Raw genomic sequence first — 26067 nt, 5'->3', positions numbered from 1 at the left:
GCTTGGTTCCCCGTAACTTCTTCTCACAATGAGGGAACCGCCAGAAGGCCCCCAGATCTGGACCTTAGTGCCTGGGCTAAATGATGGGGGTGGAGATGCTCCTTCAGGTATACAGGGCTGAAGCTGTTTGGTGCTTTAAAGGTCAACACCAACACTTGGAATTGTACTCAGAAATGCACTGGGAACCAATGTAGATCTTTTAGGACTGGTGTTATATGGTCTCTGGTGGCTGATCCCAGTCATCAGTCTGGTGGTCACATTCTGGGTTGATTGTAGTTTCTGAATCACCTTCAAAGGTAACCCCATGTAGAGTGTATTGACCTGTACCACCATGGACAGCTGAGAGTCCAGAAAGACCCCAAGACTGTGCATTTGGTTCTTTAGGGGTACAGTTACCCCATTCAGGACCAGGAAGTCCCCCAGACCTGCCTGACCCCTGTCCCTCAGAAACAGTACTTCTATCTTGTTGAGATTCAACCTCGATCCAACCTCCAACCGCATCCAGACCCTCACACAGGACGTTCACTGTCTTCACTAGTTGTGATTTAAATGAAAGGTAGAGATGGGTATCATCTGCATACTGGTGAACAGCCTTGTCTCCCTGATGATCTCTCCCAGTGGTTTCATATAGAAATAACAGTTGGTCTGTCAAGTTGTTTGCTGTCTATTCTGATTGGTAGTGGCTCTCCAAGGTCCCAGGAGGAGGAAATTCCTGGGCCTGATATATGAAATCTTTTAACTGGATTGGCCAGGGTTTGAACTCGGGACCTTCTGCATTCAAATCATGTGCTCTGCCTCTAATAGGCAGTGCTCATCCCATGGAGTTCATTTAATTTTAGTCTATTTGCTTCTTCATAGGGGCCTCTTTTCCATATCCACTTCCCATCTGCCCAGAATACCCTGTGCACCAGACCTGTGAGCAGCACTCATGGTCTCCTCTCATTTTCTGTTCCTGGCCCCAGCAGTCTTGTGGGTGGCCTTGAGAAAAATCAGAATAAATTATGCAGAAAATACGGATTTGCTTTGTTTGCATAGTGGATTTGGTTACAGAATTTGGTGTTGTGTTTATTGCATATAGAAACTAGATTGCCCCTCTTTTGTTCAGGATATCTGCAGTCCTGCATATGAATTGCAAAAACATTTGCCACTGTAGAAGACTTGTGTGCTAACTGAACCCCTTAGAATAAAAAAGATAAACACTTGAGTTAGATCTTTTTAAAGGAGATGGTCCTCTTCCTGTCTCTGTTTCACCTGAAACTAGACAGCTTTTCCTGAAATGGCATCTAGCTGGATTCCCCTTTTGAGAATCTCTGTGTAAGAGATACCCAACTCTCACCCCTGAGACTGCTGGTACAAGGTTCCAGCTTCTGAGTACAGCATCTGTTTGATCTGAAACAAGGAGGGTTTGGCTTCTTGCAGTGATAAAGGAACTGCTCCCCTAGGATTGTTCCTTGTTGCAGCAAAGTGAGCCAGCACTCAGGTGTTACTAATTTCAAAGGACAAAAGTGCAGCAATAAAGAGGCCACTTGGATGCTTGTGTAGCCTGAGAACCAGGCTCAGACAGGCAGTCCCTACTTGGCCTTTGACGTTGATATGCCCAAATTACTAAGCACATATTGTAACTTTATGGCAACCAGGAAACATAACATTTATAATTCTCTATTTCACTTAACTTCACAAGGCTTTTTCTACTGTTTGCCATTCATGAAGCCTTGCCAGTTGTTGCAGCCCACCCCAATACCTCATAATTCAGTTCCAAAGTGGAAGCCAAACACTCAGTCTGAAAGTCAGATTTTAAATTGGTCTCTGGCTTGTGTGCTCTTCTCTCTCTCTCCCCCTCCCCATCTCTCTCTCTCTGCGTGTGCTTAGGTGATAGTATGTTATTCTATTTCTCCCCCCTTCCTTCAAACACACACTCACTTCTACAAAACTGCAACTGAGAGGGAATCGGTCACTCAAAACCACAAGCCTGCAACCTAGCTGGAATTTGAACTTGGTTAGCCAAGTTTGCCATTCTTCCTGCTGAACTATACTATAATTTATTCTTTTCTTACAGAGTATGATTGTGGAAAAAACAAATATTTAGGACTCTTAACACCTGCCTTCCAATGGAGATTGCTCCCTAGTGGCTTATTTCTCCCATCCACACTAACTTCATTTCATTAATAGGACACAATTTGAGATGCTAGCTTTGACCCACAAAGCCCAAAATGGTTTTGGACCCTTCAAGGAGTGGCTTCCTGCCTATCTCCAACTTGATTTTCTTCATCTGATAGAGCCCTCATTAAATATGCAATACAGTATGTTGGACAAATTCAAAACCACATGGAGATGTTTTCTGTGGGTGAACATATGTGAGGGCTACATTAGGAGTATATCTTTAAAATGTCTACGGTTTTGGGTATTGTTTTGTGATTTTTTTATGGTTTACTGTTGTATTACATAAAGTACATTCTCTAAACCCATGTGGATGGGGCAGATTTTAAATCCAATAAACAAAGAAAATGTTTTATCAGGTATTGCCAGTCTGTAGTGGTTTGGCACAGTTGATCCACCATTGAATGCAATTTTAATGTACAGCTGTATTTTTTTAATTTAAAAAACCCTTTAGCTCATCTCATGAAGTTCACTAGCTGCATTGATAAAGAATATCATGTGCATTAATGGAGGGCTCAGGGCCATTAGCTGTGCTTTGTAAAATGCTTTATCGTGGCCTTGTACCCTGCGCATTTGCAGTTGCGTCTGTTAATGCTCCTTATTTTTCTTTATGATGAGGGTTGGGTGAGGCAAGATGGAGAGGAGGAGGAAACACCCACTTCTCGATTCTTCTCTGGATTTCTGCACTGTAATGATGGCACCATCACCTGACTCTCAGGAAAGGCTGGCCTGCCTTGAATTGTGGGGTGACTGGCTCTTTCAGCATGCTTTAATCTTGGTTCTGTTGCATCCCCCACGTTCCTGATTTTAATTGTGTAGCTGCTGCTGTATAGCATTTCCTATGCCGACGATGACCGACAAATGTTAAACATACCACGCCCAGCCTTATCGCTTGCTGAAACATTTGTTCGCTTTTGAAACCTTTTTCTGCATGGCATATTTTCTCCCTTTTGTAGCCAGCCACAGTCACTAGTTTGAGGTTAAATACACGCTGCAGAATAATAATGTTATTATATCGCGTATGGATTTGTGCGTTACGTGTGACTGCAATGCATGTTAGTGTGTGAATTAGAAAATACATGCATAGGTACATCTCAGACAGTGTATATTATTTGGCTTCTTAGTGAACCCCAGTAGCACCCAGATCTAACCTCGTCAAGAATGCAAGCAACATATTTTAGTGAACAAAGGTGCCAATCAGTCCGCCAGCCATCAGTGTGTAAATAAGAATGCAGACATTGTTCCAGAGTCTTCTGTGAGTCTTAAGATGGCAGAATCACATTTCTATATAATAATGATGATCTGGCTGTCCCTTATTGCAGCCTCGTGTTTTGTGCAAATTCATGGCGGCTTGTGAAGAGAATAGCTTTACAAGCTGGTGTTGCAATGTGTAGCCACAGCCCTGCACCTCCAGTGCAGGAAATGCATTTTCAACATTAACCAAACATGACAGCTGAAACGGTTATTAACCATGCAAGATGTCGGAAGTCATCAAAAATTCACATTGGAGTAATTGCAGTGGCTTGGGGTGGGGGTGGGAAAAATAAACCCTTGTTAAATCTTTCTCTGCTTGCATCTCATCTTTTCCTTCCCTTCTCTCCTCCCCGCTCTTAAATCTTACATGGTACATTCCATTAACAATAAAGTATCCTTCTGTAACCTATAAACGCTCCCTTCAGTAACTGGTTTCACACCAGTGCTGCCTATCCTTGGTGAAGGACAGCCCTGAGCAAATGCCACCGCTGCTTTGCTGGCAGTGGTGTTCCACTGTGGGAACAGCTGCTTTCTCATTGTCTTGCTGGACTCTTCACTGTCTCAGCCATAGCAGAGCTTGCAGGGGGTTTCCCACCCTTGAGAAGAAAAACTGTGAGCTCTGATACAGGAAGATTTGAGGTGCCTGGAACCAAATGCCAGGCATTTAAAGTATTGCAACTCACCCCGACAAGGTTTGTAACTTCTCATTCTTGTAGCCCACAAGATAGGAAATGCATTTTACACATTGTTTGTTTGTTTAAATGCATGTATATTTAACACACAAAGAACTCAATCAGTTTCTTTTCTGTAGTAATGAAAGATACAAATGTGGATTGTTTTTAAATATGTAGAAATTGAGAGTTAATTTAGAAAAATAACTGTGATAATTTAAAAATAAAATATTAGATTTTTGCTTCTGCTAATTCCCCTCCTCCCTTTGAAATAGTTGTAAGGGAGGGGCGTCTGTTGTCTGCTTTTAAAATATATCCATTTATTCACCTCCTTAGAATCCTTTGCTGCTTATTTTTTTAACATGTAGGCAAAAGTCAGGAGTGCTACGTTTTTAAGGTGTAGCCTGCTGATTTCATTGAAGATATTACCATCCTTGGATGGTAGATTTTTCAAAGAGAAATATCTGTAAATTGGATTATGATATAACTGTGGTGGAAATCTGTATATGTTCCAGTTTGTATAGCCACTTGCTTTATATTCTTAGAAATTCAGTTGTGAAATATATAGATGAAGCCCTAATTTTAAGGGAAGGTGTCAATAAATAAAGAGTTATTATTTATTTCCTGGTTCTGAAGTATATTCTCTCCCCCACTGAAAGTGGTTTGAATTAAGTATAATTGATAGTCAGACACTTTTTATATTGTTAGGTTTTGGGCATGAGTCAGTACTCTGAACTTAAAATTTCTTAGCCATGTAAAACAACGAAGGAGAGAGAGAGAGAGCGCGCACATATTTCTGTGGAGTGGCTGATTTGGTTTTGTCTGTAACATAGTATTCTGCCTTCATTGGGGAAGCTAAATAAAGGTTTCTATTTTATACATCTCTTGATGTGGTACAGGCAGTTAAGGATTCATCCAACCAGTTTAGAGGTTGTACTTTAAAATCATTAAGGTGTAGACTGGACGGTTGCCTGGTCCCTTTTCCTTGTTCCATGAGAAATGCGACAACTAGCTTGGCACACAGATGTTGCTGTGTGGCAACATTCTTTGACCAAACAGTTGTGTGTTAAGCCTGGTTTAAAAGGGAGCATTGCTACAGAGACAGCCTGGCAATCCCATATATATATATATATATATATATGCTTTCGTATATATGAATGAGAGAGAAGAGAGACAATGAGATGTTCATGCAAAGATGGAGCTTGCCACTGTCCCTAAGTGGGAGATGCCTCAGTTATTTTTGCAGTTTTGCACTGTCTTATAGCAAATTATTTTCCTTTGTCTGAAGAGGGTGGGAACCAGAGTTCAAATGTGAGCTCTGTAAATCAACGTATGGGGAGGTGGGAGGGGGAGACACCTAAATCCCCATCTAGAATCCCTAGGTCCAGCTTGCTTATTTTAAAACCATGCTCTGGGTGTTTTTGGGTTGCAGTTGTCTTGTGTGTGTGATTAAAATGTTTAGCTTTCATGTCTTTTTAACATATCACATACATTCTATAGAAGAATGCATTTTATTTTTTATTTTAAAAAATGAGGGTGTGGATATGCATACTGTTGAATGAGGGAAAATGGAAACCTTTTGTCTTCTGTGTGTCTTTACCACATTGGTCTCATGGTCATAAGTGTGAAAAAGTTTAAAATGGGGAAATTATTGTAGAAGCAGTGTTTCTTCATCAAGCCTACAATAATTAATGGACATAAATCACTTATAGCAGGAATAGATAAAATACATGGTTATTATTAAATAAGTTTTGTAGATTGTGTTAAATAATGTTTCATACATCAAATTTCTATACAAATTTAATTTGTATAATGTGTTTAGGAACTATATCCATTTTTAATTATGTACCATTTTTATAAGGCCAAATGTTTAAACAGAAATAAAATTAATTCCAGCCTTATCACCACCTATTTAAAACTTTTTTTTTGCTCAAGAGTGATTCCTTCTCTCTCCCCCCGCCCCCCCCCCCCCCCCCGCTGTCAGAGGAGGAATAGTATTTGTTTCTCAGTCTAATCATCTGTTTAACAAATGATTCATTAATTTCCAATTGTTTTGTTGCAATTTGTCTTATTTGAATTTAAGATTCTTGGGTGACTGTCTTGGTGCAATGTATGAGATAACTATTTAAAGTAGACACCTGAAGTCTCAGATCTGTTGATTCTTCCAAATTGCCTCACCCCACCTCACCCTAATGTATTAATATCAAGTATGGTATTTTTATGCTTGCTGCCCCTTTGTTGTAATCTTATACGCATTGATCATACCAGTCTGGGAAAAATAGGTTGTAGCTTTGCTTTGAAAGTTTGATAGTGACAAAGTTCTTTCAACCCTTCAAATGCTCAGAAAGAAAATTATTAAATGACATTTTCAAAAGTGTCGCAGTGAGTGAGCGTGTCCATCTCCTGGTTCTGCATTTTGCATCTCCATTTAACTTGGTTATCATATTTCAGTGCTTGCAATATACCGAGAAGGCTCTTTCGAACCAGGCGTTTCCCAGCAAGTGGGCGTTGGTGTGTGCAGATGCTGAACACTTGGTAGATGGAAGGTGGGGTAGTGGGGAAGCTTATAACTCTTGGCTTTTTTACAGAAACTGCAAGATCTTTAGTGTTTCCAGGGGAAAGAATCATAAGCAGGTACATGGGATTGTCTCAGGGCAAGAAAAATGAAGTGGTTAAACTCAGTTGTATTTTAGGTTTGGGGAAGCTTGCAGGCTTAAAGAAACAAAGCTAAAATGAACCAAAGAGTGTGAAATGTGGGCAGCAAAGAAGCTTTTTAAAAAATGTGTTTGAGCACATGCACTACATTTTAATGTAGTTGTTGTGAAGCGTATAGCTCCATTTGCAATAGTACAAGAATATATGTGTCGGTAAAAATCCAGCTATGGAAATGCTTCTGAAAAGCTGCAGATGAAGCATTTCTGACAGGGAGCCAGAGGGCTGACTGTTGAAAAAAAAGGAGAGATATCATGTGAACAGGAGTAACATGGTGAAGACAGAGGAGTTGCCTTTTCAGCCTAAGAAACTCAATAGGACAGAGGATCAGTGACAGTGTTAATTGCTGGGTGGTTTTCTTAATATTTTAGAGGGGTTTTGGTTTTGATTTTTGGATGGCATTCCAGGGAAGCTGTTCATTGATATAATTCATTTGAAGTCAGTGATTCTACACCAATGGTGAGGTTTTTATCAGCTAATTTATGATGGTTTTTAAAGTGTTTCTAATATGATGAATGTTAAAATCAGGCTTCTTTGCAGTGGCAAAAGTGCAGTGCTGTCTCCAGGTAGGCACTGGAGATAGATGGGGTATGTGTGTGTGTGTGTGTTACTTTTTCTTTCCCCCCCCCAAAAAAAAAAACAAACAAACTTCTCTTTGGGTAACAAGTTTATGCATGGCTACTCAGAAGTAAGCCCTGTTGAGTACAGTTGGGTTTACTCCCAGGTAAGTGAGTATAGTATTGTAGCCCAAGTCCCTATGGCTCATGGATTTTCTCTTTGTCTTTATATTGGGAAACAGACTCCCCTGCCTCTTGTATTCCCAAAGAAAGCCTCTTTCCATTGATTTTTCATAATTTCCTAACCCTGTTTGAATGCATTGAATGCTGAGAGCTAAGGCGGGGTCCTGGAGTAGCAGAATTGTGCTTTTCTGCCCCTTGTACCTGAGGACAGTGCAATAGCAGAAACCACAGCTACATAAAAGAAGGAAGGGTAAAAAGACACATCTAAATTATTTTGAGGTTGTTTGAGAAAGAAAGCATTAATGTTTCTTCCTTGAAAAATAAAAGGCATACGTGTAACTTGAGTACTAAAATGGCAGCAAAAAGCAATAAAATGGCGTCACAAGGAAAAATTAGTTAACTAGCCTGATTTCAGGGCGTTCCCCTTGCTCATTCTGAGGAAGATGATTCTTTTCAGTTCTGGTTGCTGCCAGTTATGACCATCATTTTTCAGTTTCCATTCTAGAACCAGAAATAGCTCCTTTTTCCTTTTCTATACCTTTGCATCCAATTTTAAGCAAGTGTATATGGGAGCCTCTTTAATGGAAAATTATATTTGGAATTATCTTTTTCTTATTACGGCATTTCTCTATTCTGAGAATAAACTATCATTTAAAAGGACTCTCTCTGTGTGCCTCAGAAGATGAACCTTTCTTTCAGATAACCATGCTTGGCTCCTTAGAAGCATCATATGAGTTCCTGCAACTTAATGTGAGGGGACAGGACATCAGTGGAAATGGTCAATTTGTGGTTTAGAACAGGTGTTCTACCGGGGTGCCATACACAGTAGCATATATCCAGCTATAAGTATAATGGTGTGCCAATGCTCAAGATGGCTTGTCATAGCATTTGAAGCACTGGTCCCATCATTTCACTAGGTATAGTTCAGCCAGCACATAGAATGTGGAGTTACAAGAGCTTGCAGAACTACTTACAGAACTGACTTTGTGAAGTCTGTATATTGCTGAGCCCAGAGGAAGGCTGAATGCAGAATGTATACTTTTAATGTAAAAATTAGTTTAATTTTTCTGTCATCACCATTATTGGCTATAATAATCTCTGGTCCAAAAAACACAACAACTGTCACAGAATTACTGTCCGGAAGTCTGTGACATAGCTTGGTAGTAGTGAAACCAAATAAGACAGGGTTTAATTTGCTTGATGGTAAACAAATATTCATTGACCCCAAATTTAGGTCCAGGCTATCAACTGGGACACAGACCTTCAAATGATGATAAGTTTCCAATAGGTGGTAAGAGGTCTTTTCCTGTCCCTTCTGCAAATTCTCAGCTATGAACTAAATTATTTTGTCAAAAATAATGGTCATCAAGAACTGAGAAGAATATTGTTGGAACTTTGGAGCAGTATGGACCCTCTGCTGATAGTGAAATAATAGGTGAAAGAAAAAACAAATGCACTAATTTTATTTTTATTTTTTTCTACGTATTTATGTAGCTCAAACTTTGAAGTAGTATTACATGGAGTTATAATTTCTGTCTTTAACAGATTATTAACTCAAATTAGATTTACTGCCTGGTGGAGGTTGAATTGACTCCTAAAGACAGCTCAAAACTGAACCTTGCCATGCACTCATACGCCCCATTCATATTGCATGCATTTTTAAAGCTTAACAAGTGTCTGGTGCCAAGTATGAAATGTCAGCGTTAATATACATTTCAACAGAAATAAATTACAAGCAGAATTAGATTAAATAATGATCAACTAATGGTACCCGTCCCAATGCATTGATTAAGAAATTTCAATTTAAAAAACAAACTGATGAAATTATTTCAGAATTTGAAGGTTAAAATGGCTGCCGGCACCATTGCTGCTGCTGTTGTCAGAAACACCCTCATAAAAATGGAGGTCAATGACAGTAAGATTAGTCCTGCCTCCCTTTTCTTCTTCATGTTTGCATGCTTTCTGCATACTTACTGGCGAAATTGCATTCCAAATGGCATTGTCTCATATACCAAACTTATTCAGAGTGGTTAGCTCAGTTTGCTTTGGATATCCAAACCCTTCAGCTGGCACCCAAATATTAAATGCAGAGCCCTTGTCAGATTTCCAGTTGTAATTGAACTTCTCTTTTAAACATCCCTGTGTTGGGTCTGATCCATCCTTCATGGCCGCAGCTTTGATTTCATTGTGGGCTGTATGTATCTCAGTCTGAGCTTTCCTGAAATAAATGGAGATGACCCAGCAGTCGTGTTTGATGGGTTGCGTCCATTATCTGCAGCAATGCAGCTATTTGAAGCCTTGTGCGAGGACTGTGCTTCCTTCTCTATGCACATGTTGGAGTTTTACTGGAGTGTACAAAATTCCAAGACCACCTCACCTGTCAGCCTTGTTCTAAACTTGATTTAAAATTCCCTTTCTACTTTGCACATCATTTAGTTTCAAACAAAAGAAACGATCACACTTGTATATATAGTTGCTAAAACACATTTACGAACCTTGATACCACATGTGGTATATCATTTTGTTGTCAAGTTAGAGAGAGCTGCTGCATTTGCTTATTTATTTAAGGGTATTCTAGATGCTCACAAGTCTGCAGTGCAGCGCAGTGCAATAACTCATAGTAAGCTGGTTCAGGTGTAATGCCAAACCATGGTTTGGTGTGATAAGAGCAAGCCTTCAGGGAAGTTGAGGCCATGCTCCCTGCCTTTTCCTCCCACCCTCTATGCTGTAGTTCCTTCTCTACTTCACCAAGCCTTTATTAGGCACTACAAATACAGGCCATCATAAAACATCCATATATAAAATGTTAAAATATATACAAAAACAGCCATGTAGAATATGTAATAACGAGGGTTTTCGTTGGAGTTTCTTCCCGCTAAATGGTACCATTCACTACTCTTAAGAGATACTATTAACAAAATCTCAGCTACGCTTGCAGTTACTTCTGAGTCAGAAAGATAGAATCTGATATTTTCATTGTGCGGTGATGTTAGACTACCCAAAAAAGGGGATAGCACACGTTTGTGTAACTGGTTGTAGCATGGACAGTATTAAATAAGATGTTCTACAGTGTCTGGTACATTCAATGTCTTTTGTTTATGGGGATGTTTAAATGTCTGTCCTTGACAAAAGCTGAGGGGAAAACGTTCAGTCGGGCTAACATGAAGGCCTTGAATAGAATTATTAATTTTGAAATATAAGTGCCCCTGTTATCTGTTGTATTTAAACCATAGAACTTGGGGGAGCAGTTTTTTTTTACAGCTGACTCAATGTTTTGTTTTTCAATGTCCCTTAATCTGGTTTGAATATTGTGATAAATATATTTCTCATAGTTCCCTCTCTCTATTCCTAGTTTGAGGCAAGCTATAGTTCACCCTAACCCAACAAACCTAATACTTACATTTGCCCTGCATACCAGGGTTGCAATCCATAACCAAATCACAATTTGCTAGTTTAGACCAAACAGCAAGTGGGTTCCCTCAAACTAGGGGATGGATTACTACATTGGGGTCGTGTTTCAGAAACCCAAGACTCCTTCACAGTTTATTGTAGTCTCAAATCATAATTTGGTGTTATATCTGAACAAGCTCAACATCTAACCCTTCACAGTTTTGTTACCTTAAGAAAACTCTGGAAGAAGGTCTTCAGTGATATGTACTTGGTAGGGCTGGTCCCAGTCGTTTTGCCCTGCATGATTCACAAATTGCAGCCTAGGATCCCTTGCAATACTGCAAACAATCTTGGGCCTGCCTCTGAGTGGTCTTCTACTTCTTTTGGTGGCCCTGAAAATAATGCCATACCAAACAACTGTGATGTTAGTGCAGATGGGCTGTCTCTTACAGAACGTCTGGTTTTTTGCTTGGTTTAACCCCCTGTCCACGACTTCCTGCTCACCATCTTTTCTGCTCTAAGATCAGCATGTTCTACTTTCCTTGTAAAGAATCCTCATACAGAATTGTCTCTTCCCACCATTGCCAAATTAACCTGAATGCTTTAAGAACCAGAATGATGTTGTCAGAGTCTGTTATCCAATTATGATTTTGCATATGTAACGAGAACAGCCTTGAAGCTAAGTTGGCATACCCTGCAGGTTCCTTCTCTTCAATGTAAGTGTCTTGATTATTGGTTCCTATTTTTTATTTGGAATATGGTTGCCTATCATATTGTATTGTTTACATTTCAAATGCTACAGCTCTGATACTAAATATTCTCCAGAAAGACATATTTTTCCCCAATTTCTCCGTGGCATAGAAGAGACATCAATTTGTCTACATTTTCAGTAATGTTCCATGAAGTTCTGATGGAGCCAAAAAAAAGGAGAACAAAATTGGAGCTAAACAAAATTGGAGCTGTTTGTGCTCTGGCTCCTTGACTTTCACTAACAAGGACTGTCCCTGTTCATCGTCTGCTGGCAGGAACTGTGCCGTCTAGCAGTAACGTCCTTATTTTGCAAGCATCGCCTAAGTGACTGGCATGGCCTGTTTGCAGGTAGTATATGTTAGATGGGCTCCTAAAGCATTTCCGATGGAAAAAACTAATCTTCCCTGCCTCTCACTCCTTTGGTGGTGCCCTGTCTTTACGTGTGCTATTTAAAAATAGCTTTTCAAGCTACGTTTGTTCTTGTTCAAACACATTCATCTAAGTGTGCAAAAGTGACGTCGGAAGGAGTGAAAACCAGAGTTTCATTAAAGGATCTCTCCTAGTCATTCCTGAAGATGATTAGGATTGAACCTGGGACCTTTTGTATGCATGTGTTCTGCCCATGCATTCTGCCTCCTCCTAATCATAGCCACTGGAAGGAACCAGAAAGTGATAAACTGGGCATAATTAAAAACTCCAGCCAAGTAGTCATAAACTGTTTATGCCACAGCCAAATGATCTATAATTGTCACCTTGGCTTTTCAGTGGTCCTGCTTGTTTACTTTGTATCAAAGTTGTATAAGGTATCTAACTCCCTTTCTTTTAATTTATTAAACAGGAAGGACTGAACTCTGCCTGTTTCTTAACTGGTCTTGGCCATTCTGATTTTGTTCTTAATCTTCTCCCTTGCATCTTCCATGTAATAGTCTTTATTAATCAAACACACATTCTGTGTGATGTGCCAATTTCTTCCCGTTCCCACTTTAATACTTTATTTCAGGATCACTTCACGCAAATCATTTTCAGTTGGAATGTGACACTAGTCAGATGTGACGTATTCATGCATGCACTTTTTGCAGCCTCTCTTTTTCAAAATTCAAGCAAATTGGAGCCTAATCTTTTTCCCAATTGTTATTTGTACCTAAATTGTGAGAATAATATGAAAAGGAGAAAATGGCCAAAGCTGATGTGGGATGTACTTGTGCAAGGAAGAGAGCATTTGCCCTTTAGCATGAGAGCTGTTGTAGGCATTCCTTGGGTCTTTTCTAGAATACATGAGCAACTGTGCAGGCTAGAAATTGGCTTTTGAAAATGCTGATCTACAAATGCGTCCTGGTTCACTCATAGAAACTGAATTACAACCCGACGCTTTCCAGAAGCTTCCAATTCCTGGGGAAGATCAGTTGCAATGGGCAAGCTGTCTTTCAGGAGCACTCTGCCATTACTGTGCTGCTGATTTTTCTAATTGAGGAATCTCCAAGAAGCTGGAATTCTCTGGACAGAGGTTGAAACCCACTATGTTAATTTATGGGACGATGGGGAATCTTTGGCCTTCCAAATGCTGTTGGACTCTTAACTCCCATAATCCCTAACCAACCATTGGCCCTGCTAGAAGTTCGATCCCAGTGTCTTCAGGAGAGCCACAGACCTGATGCATAAGCTACTTATTGAACTTTGTTAAGCTTGTTGGTAAATATTTTAAAAAGCAAATTACATAAATCCAAATTTGAGGCTCCATTTAAATCTTCGTCATTTTTCCTATTGCAGTTTCTGTTATTCGAAATTGCTGTTTGCTTCCTTGACTCCCCCCCCCCCTCTTGTTCTGCCTTTTACCTATTCCTATGATGGTGCCTCATTTCCCCAAGTTGTCTGTTCATGTTTGATGGGAATGTGACTGGGTATAAAGCCAGGATTTAAAAAGCAAAATAGATGCACACAGCAAATAAAAGAGTAGCTGTTTTTGCTGTTCTGGATTGATGGTTGATCTGGCTGCCTGCCTGCTTGGGTATGTTCCCCTGTGAATAAATAAAGTGGAAAGCAGAGTGTGTTAAATCAATGACATGTTGTTAAGCCTTGCCCAGAGAATTGGCTGAGGGCTTGGGCTACGCTAAACTCTTCCAAAATAATGTGATAGATAAATAATACAAACAAAAATAGAATAGCTTTGGAGTTCAGCTATTCTCATGCTTTAGCTGGATAAGTGAAAGGATAAGCAATTATTTTTGGCTTCTGCCGTTCAGTCAACTTGCCCTTTTTGGGGTTATTTGTATGTTTTCAGGGACTGGCCTGGAGCTTGTGGAACCAGACCATCACTTTTTAACTCTTCCTTGTGATCAGGCAAGCTTAATGTCTCTTCACTGGCATCCAGAGCTTTTCGTTCTGGTTCTCACAAACCGGAAGAGAAGCAGCAGGTGCTGCAGTGCGGAGCTGAGAGAGAACAGAAGCAGGGCACTTTGTAAAGAGTTAATGCAGATATATATTGAAAGGGAAGTGTTCAACTTCTTTCATTTTAACATGGAGCTTCTTGAACATCTTCCTCTTTCCCCTCTCAAGTTGAATAATCTTGCTGTTGTAGCAATTTGCAGAGAATATTGTTAAGCTTAGTCTTAAAACTAAACTTAAGCCAGCTGTGTATGTAAGGCAGCCTTCCATCACTCCTGTAGTGCGTGCTGGCTGGGGCTGGTGGGAATTATAGACCAAAACCTCTGGAGGGCACCAGCTTGGTAAAGGTTGGTGTAGTACCAAATGTGTCCGAATTTAAATGTCAAGCCAATTTCTGAATCTGCACTTTTTCTTTCAACAGGGATTCCTAAAAAATGAAAAAGATAATGCTTTGCTGTCTGCCATTGAAGAGTCCAGGAAACGGGTAAGTTGGAGAAGGGCATATGAAAAAGTCCTGAAATTGAAACACCTCTTCAGTAGAGAGGCTGAATCTCAGAGAATTCTGCATTCTAATTGGCATTGCAACATGACAGATTTGTGGTTATACTATTCTTCATAGCATGAGTAGCTAGTGTGCTTCCTCCTGAGGTTGTTGGACTCCAAATCCCATCAGTTCAATAGAGAATGACATTGTTGCCTGCTTTTGCTCTACAAGTGCAAGAGCTCTTTCCCATGCCTAGTTTTAAAACCCTTTCAGAGTAATGACTTCACACACTGGAATTGAATAAACTGTATAGACAAATACTTTTCTGTAATAAACCCAAAGTGAGTGGAGGAGTGGGATTGCTGCTCCTGAGTTGATTGGCTCTTGTGCATGGGCTGTGCATAGAAGAGTCAGTGGAAAGTTTGTGTCTGGCCCTAATGCCACAGTCTCCCACTCTCATCCATGGTGTACGGTGTTCCTTATTTGGCTACATGAGTAGGGCTAAGATTACATGCATTCAGCTGAGAGTTATACATTAGTACTCTGTGAACATGAGTTAAGCTCTTGCTTATTTTACTGGTTTGCCTTTGAAATAGCCTGTAATAATAATAGTGAGAAACCACAAAATGAAGATTTGAAATCACTGTGATTAAGTTCAAGTTTATGTGTAATGGCCTCTGATTATTATTTTTAATGCTATGTTTTTCTTGAAGATGTGGAAGCATTGGTTTTTCTCAATTTATTTCCGGGACTGGCCAACAGCATGCTTTTGTAATGTACAATATCCACCCTACCCTAAGTCTGGTGCCATTGGCATCAATTTGGCACATAGGCAAACCAAAGCCTATATTAAGAAAACTTTGACCTGTATGACTAATACTAATCAAGCTTATTTGTCTAACTTCTCTCATTTGTGTGTAATTTAATACATGTGTCTACTTTAATACATTTTCCTACTGCTCTACATATTTTATTTTATTTTTTGTTATTTAATTCATTTGTTGACTACCCTCATGCATTTAGTATCACAGGACAGTTCATAATGCAATAATAAAACAATAAAAATGTTTTACATAAAAATAGTAACTACTAAACTAATGTTAACAACTCCCATATCGGTACAGTATGAGAAAAACAGTAACGATGGTTCAACCAAAACATTCAGTATTACTGAAACATCTGGGTGGTTAGGTGAAACTGATTGATTGATCTCCAAATTGGAGGAGGGAGCTGTTTCTGTAAATGGGGTGACACTACAGAAAAGTCCCTGTTTTGAATCACCTTATGATGGGTAAGACCACAAGAGCCTCCCCATCTGTTTGTAAGGCCCAAACTGGCACATATAGAAAGAGGTGCTCTTTTTTCAAGTATGTGGGCACCAGTTTATTCAGGGCTTTAGAAATGAGCATCAGGATCTTGAATTGTGCCTGAAGAAGTGAGAAAATAGTGAGGATTGTAGAGCACCACAAACTTCAGACATTTCAGCCAGCATTGTGTGCACACTCCCAAGCATAACTTTTCAGTCCCAAGAACCGGAAGCTTTTTAAAAAAAGAAAGCTGAGAATTCTCAGCTGCATTTTGCCTCCAACACCACACTCTGAACTTTATCTACAAAATGTTGGCTGACATCCAGCACTGAGCATCATCTACTGAAAGGGCAGGGTGCAGGTGAAAGGAAAAGCTGTATGTTTCTGTTGTCGAAAAATGAAATGAAATCAGTTGCATAACTGATTTTGCCAGCATTAGTAGTAATTAGCCAAAATAGATCAGGCCCCAGCTAATGCTGGCATTTGGTCTTCTACCTGCTCAGCATGCTAAGCAGATCACAGTGCCAGGAATTTAACAAGCCATCAGCAAGGCTCTCTTGGCCAACTGGGGGCTCCTGTTCCACCACTTGGAAATTGTAGCTTTCCTTGTAATTGTTTGTAACCATGAATAAATGATAAAGTATCGTCAGACCATAAGATATTTATTAATCTATTTATTCCATTTATAACTCGTCCTTCAATCTGAAGATTCCAAGGGAAGTATACAGCCAAAGTCAGTATGAATTAAAAAACAAATAAATAAAATATGGCATTACATAAAACCAATAAACATCATAAAACAGCCACAGAACAGCAGAACAAAACCACTTCTTCATCTCAAATCTTCCCCAGATGCCTGTAGGAAAAGATGTGTCTTAAATATTAGTTGAGGTGGTGTCTTAAAATATTACTGGCTCCACTCTTCTAGTTGAGCGCTATATTCAGGGCATTAATTTGACAGCAAAATAAATGCCTGTGTTGACTTCCTGTAATTTCTGTTTTAAGACAAATCAGAAGTCAGCTGAACAGCAAAAAATGTGTTCTTTGACCTTCTCTTTTTGCATTTGTATGTGAGTAAAACACATACTCAAATCCTATTCTGCATTTTAATCTTTTTAGCAAAGCCTGATTCTCCATAGCTATCACTACCACTACAGATATGCAGTGCTCCAAACACCCCCAAACAAACCCAAACCGTGGGGACAAGCTGACTTTTGGACTGAGATACGAACGCACACACATACACCTGTTTGTCCCAGCCAAGGTTACTCATCTGTCTTGCTCATCTTAGTGTAATGTCCCATTCTAGAGAGAATGTAAACCAATTCAGGCAGTCTCCGGAGTAACAGGTGGATGGAAATATTATGTGCTTTTGAAAACACTTGCACCAGGGTCACTTGTTGTAGAGAAGAAGCACCAGGTAACCACACTTCTGCTGGGAAGCAAATGTCTTATCACTTAAGAGTGATAACACGAGAGAGCCCATATGGCGTAAGGTCAGGTTGATATGCAACCCCCACACATAGACACGCTCCTGGTGAGTGAGGCAAAATTAAACAAAGGCAATGCCACATAAATGCAGGTCTGACTGCCTTAGAATGGAGTTTTGCTCTTTTAAAATGGAGGGACAGTAATGTCCAGCTGACCAGCCCTTGTAAATTTGTGACCAGTATGAATCAGCCTTTTTACAAGCTACTATCCTATTATAGACATAAAGAATGCCCAACTTGGTTGCTGGGAAAACAGCTGCAGCCTGCAATGAAAGTGTAGCAATAAAAAAATAGAGAGGAGGACATGATGCTTCAGTTATATATGGGCATGCAGACAAAACATATTTGTCAAACATGGCTGCCTGTTTAGAAAAACATATTTAATGTTGTATTGCAGTTGTCAGTGTCATAGTAACACAATGAACAAAAGCAATGCAAGCAATCAAAATATTTAGTTTCAAGACATTTGGTAAATCACTAACCATTTGGAGCCTGCAAATAATTCACCGTGAACTGGTGTATGTGGTGTATGTGGACACTGATTCACAGCTAAAATGTCAAGTCATCAAGAATGTAGTTCTTAACAAGATGGTCAGGACGCAGACGTGGCTTAGATTATAATAAATAATTTTAATAAATCTATGGTAACTATTTTGAGAGTGCAAGACAAGATGACACAAAGTGATTCTGTAGCTTGTCGTGTCTGCAAGTCTTTGTTTCTGATTAAATTTGGATTCACTCGGAACGATCAAATATTCTTCACTTAAACCAAGAGTAGCCATATTGTTTTGCATTTGATTTATCCCAAAATGAAAGATATTTAGGAACAACTTCATTTTTTGATAGTACCAGAATGGAGAGAATGACAGAGTGATAGAGTTTAATCTGGTTCTTCAAAACTTTGTTCTGATTCAGTGCATACCTTTAGAAAGGGTCTTCTTTCTGATCACACCCAGTCCTCAGAAGTCAACTTTTATAAAGCTAAATGTTCACATAAAATGTGAGCTGGAGTCCAGAGCATCTGGAAAGCACCAGGTTGCTGAAGGGTAGTCTCTTGGGTCAGTGTTTTGTGCATTAATCTTGCTTTTCCTAGACCTTTGCTATGGCTGAGGAGTATCACCGAGAATCAATGCTGGTCGAATGGGAACAGGTGAAGCAAAGGATCCTTCACACACTGCTGGCTTCAGGAGAAGATGCCTTGGACTTCACTCAAGAGAATGAGGTATCTCTTGGGCTCTATTGCAGCTGCTGCATCATCATCATCATCATCATCATCATCATCATTTATTCTCTCTGGCTTTTGAGATTTCACTCTCTTCCTGTACACTCTCAAGCATATCTTCACAGTCATGGTGTCAAGGAACTCGCTTTTAAAATGAAATCTAAGCTTGCTCACTACTACCTCCTGCGTCTCTCCCCCCCCCCCCCCCCCGGTGCTTTCACATAATTGCAGTCTTCAGCGTCTGTAGTTTTTAAAAAATGTTTTTGATCCTCCTCGAACTCTTCACTTCCTAATTGCATCTAAAAGTGTTCTTCATTGTAGAAACGGGTGGAACCCTGAAGTTCATTTTCCAAATTGCTCATGTTAATTGGCTATGCTTCATATTGTGATCTGGAAATGATGCTGGGATCTCTTTTTCTTAAGCCTGTGCTAATCACAGAAGCATTTTTTTTATGGAAATACCCTGTGGAAGATGTTTTACTGACAACTTATTAAACTCAGTGGGCTATCAAATTTTTCAGTTGTGGGGGATGCAGACAAAATATGTTGGAAACTGGGTGATCACTCACTGCTCTTCAGTAGCAGAGCCTTGCAGACTTAGCAGGTTGTTCAGGAAGCATTCAACAGTTTCTGGGGGTTTATGTGAAATTGAGTTTACCTTTATTGGGAACATCTTTTGAACAGGTAACAGTGGGTACAAAGGATGACTAGCTTAGAGTTAAGTGGTAGACTGCCCTTATCACAAATGTTGAAATCTCAAAGGAAGAAAAAAAAATCCATCTAATACACTTCACAAATCAGTTAAAAGACAGGATGTGATTTATCGCTCTGTAATGCTCTTCTCTCTCCTGCAGAGCCTATATAATACTGGTGTGTCGCTGCGAGAGCATTTGAAACCCTTGATGCGATGTTTTGCCCCCAGCCTTGAAGTCAAAGGCCTGGGAGGTTTGCCAAGCATCTGCTGCGTTGAAAGCCAGTTGCTTAACTTTCCAAATTCATGCTGCACTTAAATCCTATTTCAGAAAAATTGTGAGCGAGCGAGAGGCAGACCCCCATCCTTAGAATATAATAGAGAGTTAATTGATACCTCTGGATATGCAGAATCAGCTGAAAGGCACAGACCCACACAGCAGGAAGCAGGTCAGCTGGGGAGCTATATTTCAAGCTTTGGGCTTGTGAAAAATACAGACATGTTGCTTCTGGAAAGAAGACCAATTAGTCAGTGATGTTTTACGGTTCAAAGAAAGCTGAACACACATTCTCTTTTAGAGGTTTCCACAGTTCCCTGAAGGGCATATGGTGTCTGGTCAAAGGAAAAACAGTATGGATCATGTTTGGCTTAGCTATGTATTCCAGGAGTGTTCAGGCCAAGGTTCCAGTTCAAATGGGATCTTCTGCTCCCCCTCATCCCCACACCCTTTGGCCATCTTGCTGTTTTTTCTGAATCTCCCCACCCCCATCTTTTTATTTTAAAGTGCAGCTGTCACACAACCTGTTTCTATGCCATCTAAAGTGCATGGCTGCTCTGTCAGAGTTCCGATATCCCCAGGTCTCTTTAAACTCCTGTATTTCTTCAGGTTTTCTGGATTCGAGATAGAGCCAAGATGGCAAGTGTACTGGCAGCATTGCAGTCCCCCCTTTCCCCTCCCCCCCATGTTGCAGCGGATGGCCAAGTCTTTTGGAGCTTTGCCAAAATGGCTGCCAAGGTTTTTGCTTTGGAATGTGTGTATGAATAATGCAGATTTTGGGTGCCTGCAGTTTGCAACAACTGAAGCTAAATGCAGAAGGGCTAGAGGCACAATTGAGTACAGTGGTAGCTCGGGTTAAGAACTTAATTCGTTCCGGAGGTCCGTTCTTAACCTGAAACTGTTCTTAACCTGAGGTACCACTTTAGCTAATGGGGCCTGCTGCACCGCCACTGCACGATTTCTGTTCTCATCCTGAAGTAAAGTTCTTAACCCAAGGTACTATTTCTGGGTTAGCGGACTCTGTAACCTGAAGCATCTGGAACCTGAGGTACCACTGTAGTAGCTTTCTGTGCTGCCGAGTTGTTTGTAAAGGTGGAGAAGTCCACTGGGAATTAGAAGTGCATGTTTTATTTTCCTGCACTGAAATCCAAAAAGTGGGCCTGCCCATGACACTTGACAATAAAGCCTGACTGTGCTTTCCAAGCATGTTGCACATTTTTTTGAGACTCATGCAAACAGAAGACAATTATTTTAAATGCTTTTATCACACCAAATGGCTAGTTGCAGATGTTGCCTGCTTTCATACTTATTGATTACACAAAATAAAAACAGGTTTTTTCACACACCAAGCTGATTTTTCCTTCTTTGGGTCATGCGAGGGTTGAAGTTGCATAGTCTTGAATGCTGAAATGAATGCCAGAGAAACCAGAGTCTTCTCATCAAACAAAATGTTCTCCTGACTGAGTTTGGTGATCCCAGCACTGCCACACAGGCAGACTGAACCAGGGAAGTCATGCTGATAGGGATTTCTCCTAGCAACATAGCAAGAAACTTTGCTGAGTGGGAGGCAGCTATCCCTTAATTGATTTATTTTCCAACACCTCTAAGTATTACAAAACCTAAATCTGACTCTAAACTTGACATTATTCATTGTCATACCATCTCTCTTTGTGTATGTACCATTATTTTAAAGCAATAAAGACTGGCAGTTATGAATTTGAAAGCTCTCTTGTTAAGGGACAAGGGTGGGGGAAGAGCATTGGGGGAGGGGGTTGGTAGTGGCATATGTCAAGATTTTGATATTGAAGGACATACGTCTTTCCAAGGGTTCTTTTCACGCCCACAGGCCACTTAGCCAGTTGGTGCTTATGGCACTGCAATAAAATACCTCGCTGTGGCAGGGCGACCAGACGTTGGGCCTGTAAATGTGTCCCCAGGTTTCTTCTAAAGGGTTGCAGGGAGATAAAGAACAGGGAGAGAGAGATGGATTCACAGCTGTGAGTAATTTGCTACAGCAAAAGCCTCTTGCCCAGCAGCTTCATGCTCTGGTGGGATTTTCGAAGTTTTGGTATTGGCACAAAAATGCCACCCAATTGCTAAATGAATTTGTGTCAAATACTCTGACCTGCATTTTCTTTTTTTTCTTTTTTGAAATTAATTTTTATTCAAATTTCCAATAACCAATCCATTTATAATTTAACATCCAATTTAACTTATACATTCTTTTTGACTTCCATCAGCCTATCTGACAATTTTCATATTTCTCACAACTTCTCACATTTCATACATTTATGTTGCACTTTGACATTCCCTATTTTATCTTCTCTTTTAAGCGACATTCCAGTTTATTTTTTCACAAAGCTTCTTGAAATCCTACAAGCGTTATTTCCTGATCACACACAGTTTTCATATACTCTGTAAATTTGTTCCAGTCCTCGGTGAATCTCTGATCGCGTTGGTTTCGAATTTCCCCAGTTAATTTGTCCATTTCTGCGTACTCCATCAATTTCATTCTCCATTCTTCCCTCGCTGGCATTTCTTCCTGTTTCCACCTTTGGGCCGACAAAATTCTGGCTGCTGTTACTGCATATCTAAATAACTTCACATCTTTCTTTCCAACATCATTCCCTACTATACCAAGTGAAAATGCTTCTGGTTTTTTTACAAAAGTATATCTCAACATTTTTTTCATCTCATTATAAATCATTTCCCAAAAGCATTTCACTTTCTTACATTCCCACCACATGTGGTAAAATGTCCCTTCTTTCTCTTGACACTTCCAACATTTATTACTAACTTTAAACATCTTTCCAAGTTTCACAGGAGTTATATACCCTCTGTATATCATTTTCATGACATTTTCCTTTATCGTAGTACATGCAGTGAATTTTGTTCCCTCTTTCCAAAGTTTAATCCACTCTTCTAATTGTATATTATAACCAAAATCTTTGGCCCATTGAATCATAACCGTTTTTACTTCTTCATCTTTTGTGTGCCATTCAAGTAATAATTTATACATTTTTGACAGTGTTTTTACATCACTATTCAAAATTTCTTGCTGAAACCTCGATTTTTTCCCCTAAAAAACCTTTTTCTCGCATATCTTTTTTAAACATTGCATTCAATTGGAAGTATTGCAACCAAACATTCACCTTTTCTTTAACCTCTTCATATGGTTTCAGATTCCACTTATCTCCTTCTTTGATTATCAAATTTTCATATGTGACCCAATTCCCTGTCATATTGACCCCTTTCGTACTCATTATTTCCAATGGCGATAGCCACATTGGAGTTTTGGGCTCTAATAAATTTTTGTACCTATTCCACACTTCAATTAACGTTCCTCTAAAAATATGATTTCCAAAACCTTTGTGCACTCTGTTCTTATCACACCATAAATACACATGCCACCCAAATTTATTATCGTATCCTTCTAAGTCCAACAATTCTGTGTTCTCTAATTTTATCCATTCTTTTAACCAGCAAAGACAAGAAGCTTCATAATATGACCTGCATTTTCATTGCCTTCCAACAGCCCAGTTACATCAGTGAGCTACCACCACCAGTTCGTAGTTCTTTGGACAACATTGAGATGGCCTACGCTCGACAAGTGAGTAAATTAGAAACTTCAGTATCTCAGCTATATTACCTGAAACTCCCAGTTAGGCCCACAGTCAGGCTTAGAGGCCAGCTCCTCAGAGGCTGATCCTCTTGAGTGACATCGGCATGAAACAAACACAGACATTTTAAAAATGGAATTTGACACCAGATATAAAAGCAGTGGTGTGAAGCAGATCGGATTTGAGTGGATCAGACCAAGAGAACCAAAAGACATACTGACTGCTGCAACACATTGGTTTACCAGAAAGTACAGGACATAGCAAACAGAATTATAGGAAACAGAATCAGACACGTGTCCATGAAGCTCAGTGTTGTCTCCACTGACTGGCAGTGGCTCTCCAGGGCTTCAGACTTTCCTCAGCCGTCCCTGAAGGTGCCAGGGATTGAACCTGGGAACTTCTGCCTCCAAGGCAAGCGCTCTGCCACTGAGCTACAGCCCTTGCATTCTTCCACACATGAGGAGTGTAGTGGGAGCAATCGAGCATCATGTAGCAGCACAAAGCTTGTTCCACATGAACCACACTAAGTCAGCAACCTGGACTTATGCAGATATGGCCATTGTGTCACCATGTGAGCATGTACTTAAAAACCCCTTACATACCTGCCAGCATTTGATCCTCTTATGTTGTCCTTAGAGATATGCCATGTGGAACAGTGAGAAATCCTGCCTCGCTCCCAACCCTGAGGCCTGCCTGGGGCTTTAGAATAAATGTGGCAGAACATTTTGTATTCCTCTGTATCCCCTGATGCACCATTGCTGCGAGGCAATGAAACGGGGGCACTTGCTGGCAGGAGCACATCCCCAAGACCATGTGATCTGGAGGCTTGTTTCAGATTCTTCTGTGGTTAGCAGGGAGGGAAGGGTTTGGAGGGAGAAGGCACTGGGGGAAGGGGTACTTGTGCTAGGAAGCTGCTTACTCTGTTTGTTTTCAGATATATGTTTATAACGAGAAGATTGTGAATGGATACCTGCAGCCCAACTTGGTGGACCTTTGTGCTTCTGTAGCAGAGTTGGATGATAAGGTACTGCCTGTGAAGTGAGCATAAGGAGATGCTCTGCTTGTGCTCAACTGAGCTGAGCAGCCTGCTGACGGAGGAAACACTGGCTGCTTCTTCCATATGCCCATAGATTGCTGCATACAGACATTTTTGCGTACAGCAGTGGTTGGTGGCAGTAGACATCTTGGTCCAAATTCAAGTAACCTGGTATACTAGCAGAAGCCAGCAAAGGACTGCCCCCAGCACCACAGTGCTTGCTGTCATGCCTCTTCCCAAAATCTTCTCTGGAGGTTCAGGAGAACCCCCAGAACAGCACAAGGGGTGGGGGAGATCATTCATCCAGGCAAGCAGAAATGCTTGCACTGATGGAATGATCATGTCAGCACAACATTGAACTCCATCCCTTGTTTTGGGGGACACTGAACAGACTCTAGTGTCATATGGTCTACTAATCACACTGTAACTGATGAAATGATGGACACTACATATAATACTTGGCTTTCTGGAAGCTGCATGTCCATCCCATTGTAGAGAAACCTTTTCCAGCAATATATATATATATAGAGAGAGAGAGAGAGAGAGAGAGAGAATTCCCTGGGGTATGGGCCATAAGAGTACAACTTAATTTCAGCTGCTTTAAAGCCTTTATAATACAGTTGTGGCCTTGGGGCATTGGTCTTCAACTCATGGGTGAGGGCCCACTACCAGGTTGTGGCCTGATCTAAGGTGGGTCACATCACTACCACTAGCTTCGTATGTATAGACATGGCAACAATAAAGCAATATGTGAGGACATATTGCTTTATTGTTGCCATATCTGTACATATGATGCTAGTGGTGAAAACATTGAAGACTACTATCTTAGAAAAGTGAGGATAGTTAGTACTGTCAGCAACAGTGTTCCTGTGAACCGTTACTATGTATACCCTGTCCATTTAAAATGCCATTCTCATGAAGATAAGGATGCAGCTTCTTTTAGTGGTAGCTTCTTCTAGTCATTTGACTTGGTTGGTTGTTGTTTTGCAGAACATTTCTGACTTGTGGGCTATGGTGAAGCAAATGACTGATGTTTTGCTGGTTCCTGCAAGTGATGCGCTGAAGGTCCGGACAAGCATGGAAGTGCAGATGGAGTTTGTCAAGCAGGCCCTCCAGTACCTCGAGCAAAGGTAGTGCAGCAAAATAGTTAGAACTCAGGAGCTTTCATTTGTTGTTACAGATGCCTATAGTGCTTCCGAAAGATCTACCACCCATTCATATATTAACTGAAAATGCAGTGCAAGGAAGATGTAACTGTTTTTTCTGATCTGTCCTTCACATGTTGTGCTTTCATACCCAAGTGTCCTCTATAAGCATTGCCACCTCAGTACCAAAGAAAGCAGACTTGGAACATCGTTGCAATATCTGATCCTGGGTGGGTGGGTGGTGGAATCTTCCAGCATGCAAGGAGGCTGACTGGAACTGGGATTCCTTTAATGGGTGGAAGGGATGAACCTTTCACCCATGTCCTTCCCCCAACAGCCAGGCTGGGTAAACTATAGCCGTGCTCAATGCACTCATGTCGCTGTCACCACACCCATTTGTCACTCTCTGACTCCAGAGAGGAGTGACTTCTGGAGACCCCAAAGAAATAACCACAGCGGGGAGCAGGGGATAGCATCTCACGTACCTCTCTATTCCCCAAGACCAGGGTGACATACTTTTCAGAACAGAACATTGAAACAAAAGAAACAGTTCAATCCAATTGTAGCTAGCCTATTTTAGCTGCTTATAAAAAGGCTTCTGGAAACCTCAAATATGGAATAATCTCATTGATGGGCTAGTGCGATTAGGGTCACAGGATTGTGTAACAACAGCCTGCTTTTAGGAGTTTAACCATCAGGATTAACCAGGCGATCCCAATGCAGTCCCAGGACAGAGATG

General features: G+C 40.5%; 1 protein-coding gene across 2 annotated transcripts in view; it reads left to right on the top strand.

The window, feature by feature from the left end:
- NUP93 (nucleoporin 93) overlaps positions 1-26067 on the top strand; it is a 69291-nt gene that overhangs the window by 25727 nt on the left and 17497 nt on the right. The window contains exons 1-6 of one of the 2 annotated variants that reach the window (XM_083751424.1): positions 3853-4103; positions 14478-14540; positions 18431-18559; positions 23063-23137; positions 24082-24171; positions 25174-25313. In XM_083751424.1, coding sequence (XP_083607550.1) covers positions 18440-18559; positions 23063-23137; positions 24082-24171; positions 25174-25313 — 425 coding nt within the window. In that variant the 5' untranslated portion in view covers positions 3853-4103; positions 14478-14540; positions 18431-18439. Of the gene's footprint in view, positions 1-3852; positions 4104-14477; positions 14541-18430; positions 18560-23062; positions 23138-24081; positions 24172-25173; positions 25314-26067 lie in introns of those variants that run through there. The other variant, XM_083751423.1, reaches the window with a different exon arrangement.

Source organism: Podarcis gaigeae (genome assembly GCF_964106915.1).
Source record: "Podarcis gaigeae genome assembly, chromosome: 8".
NCBI classification, from domain to species: domain Eukaryota; kingdom Metazoa; phylum Chordata; class Lepidosauria; order Squamata; family Lacertidae; genus Podarcis; species Podarcis gaigeae.
The sequence above is the reverse complement of the archived record's forward strand: the minus strand, read 5'-3'. Positions and strand labels throughout refer to the sequence as shown.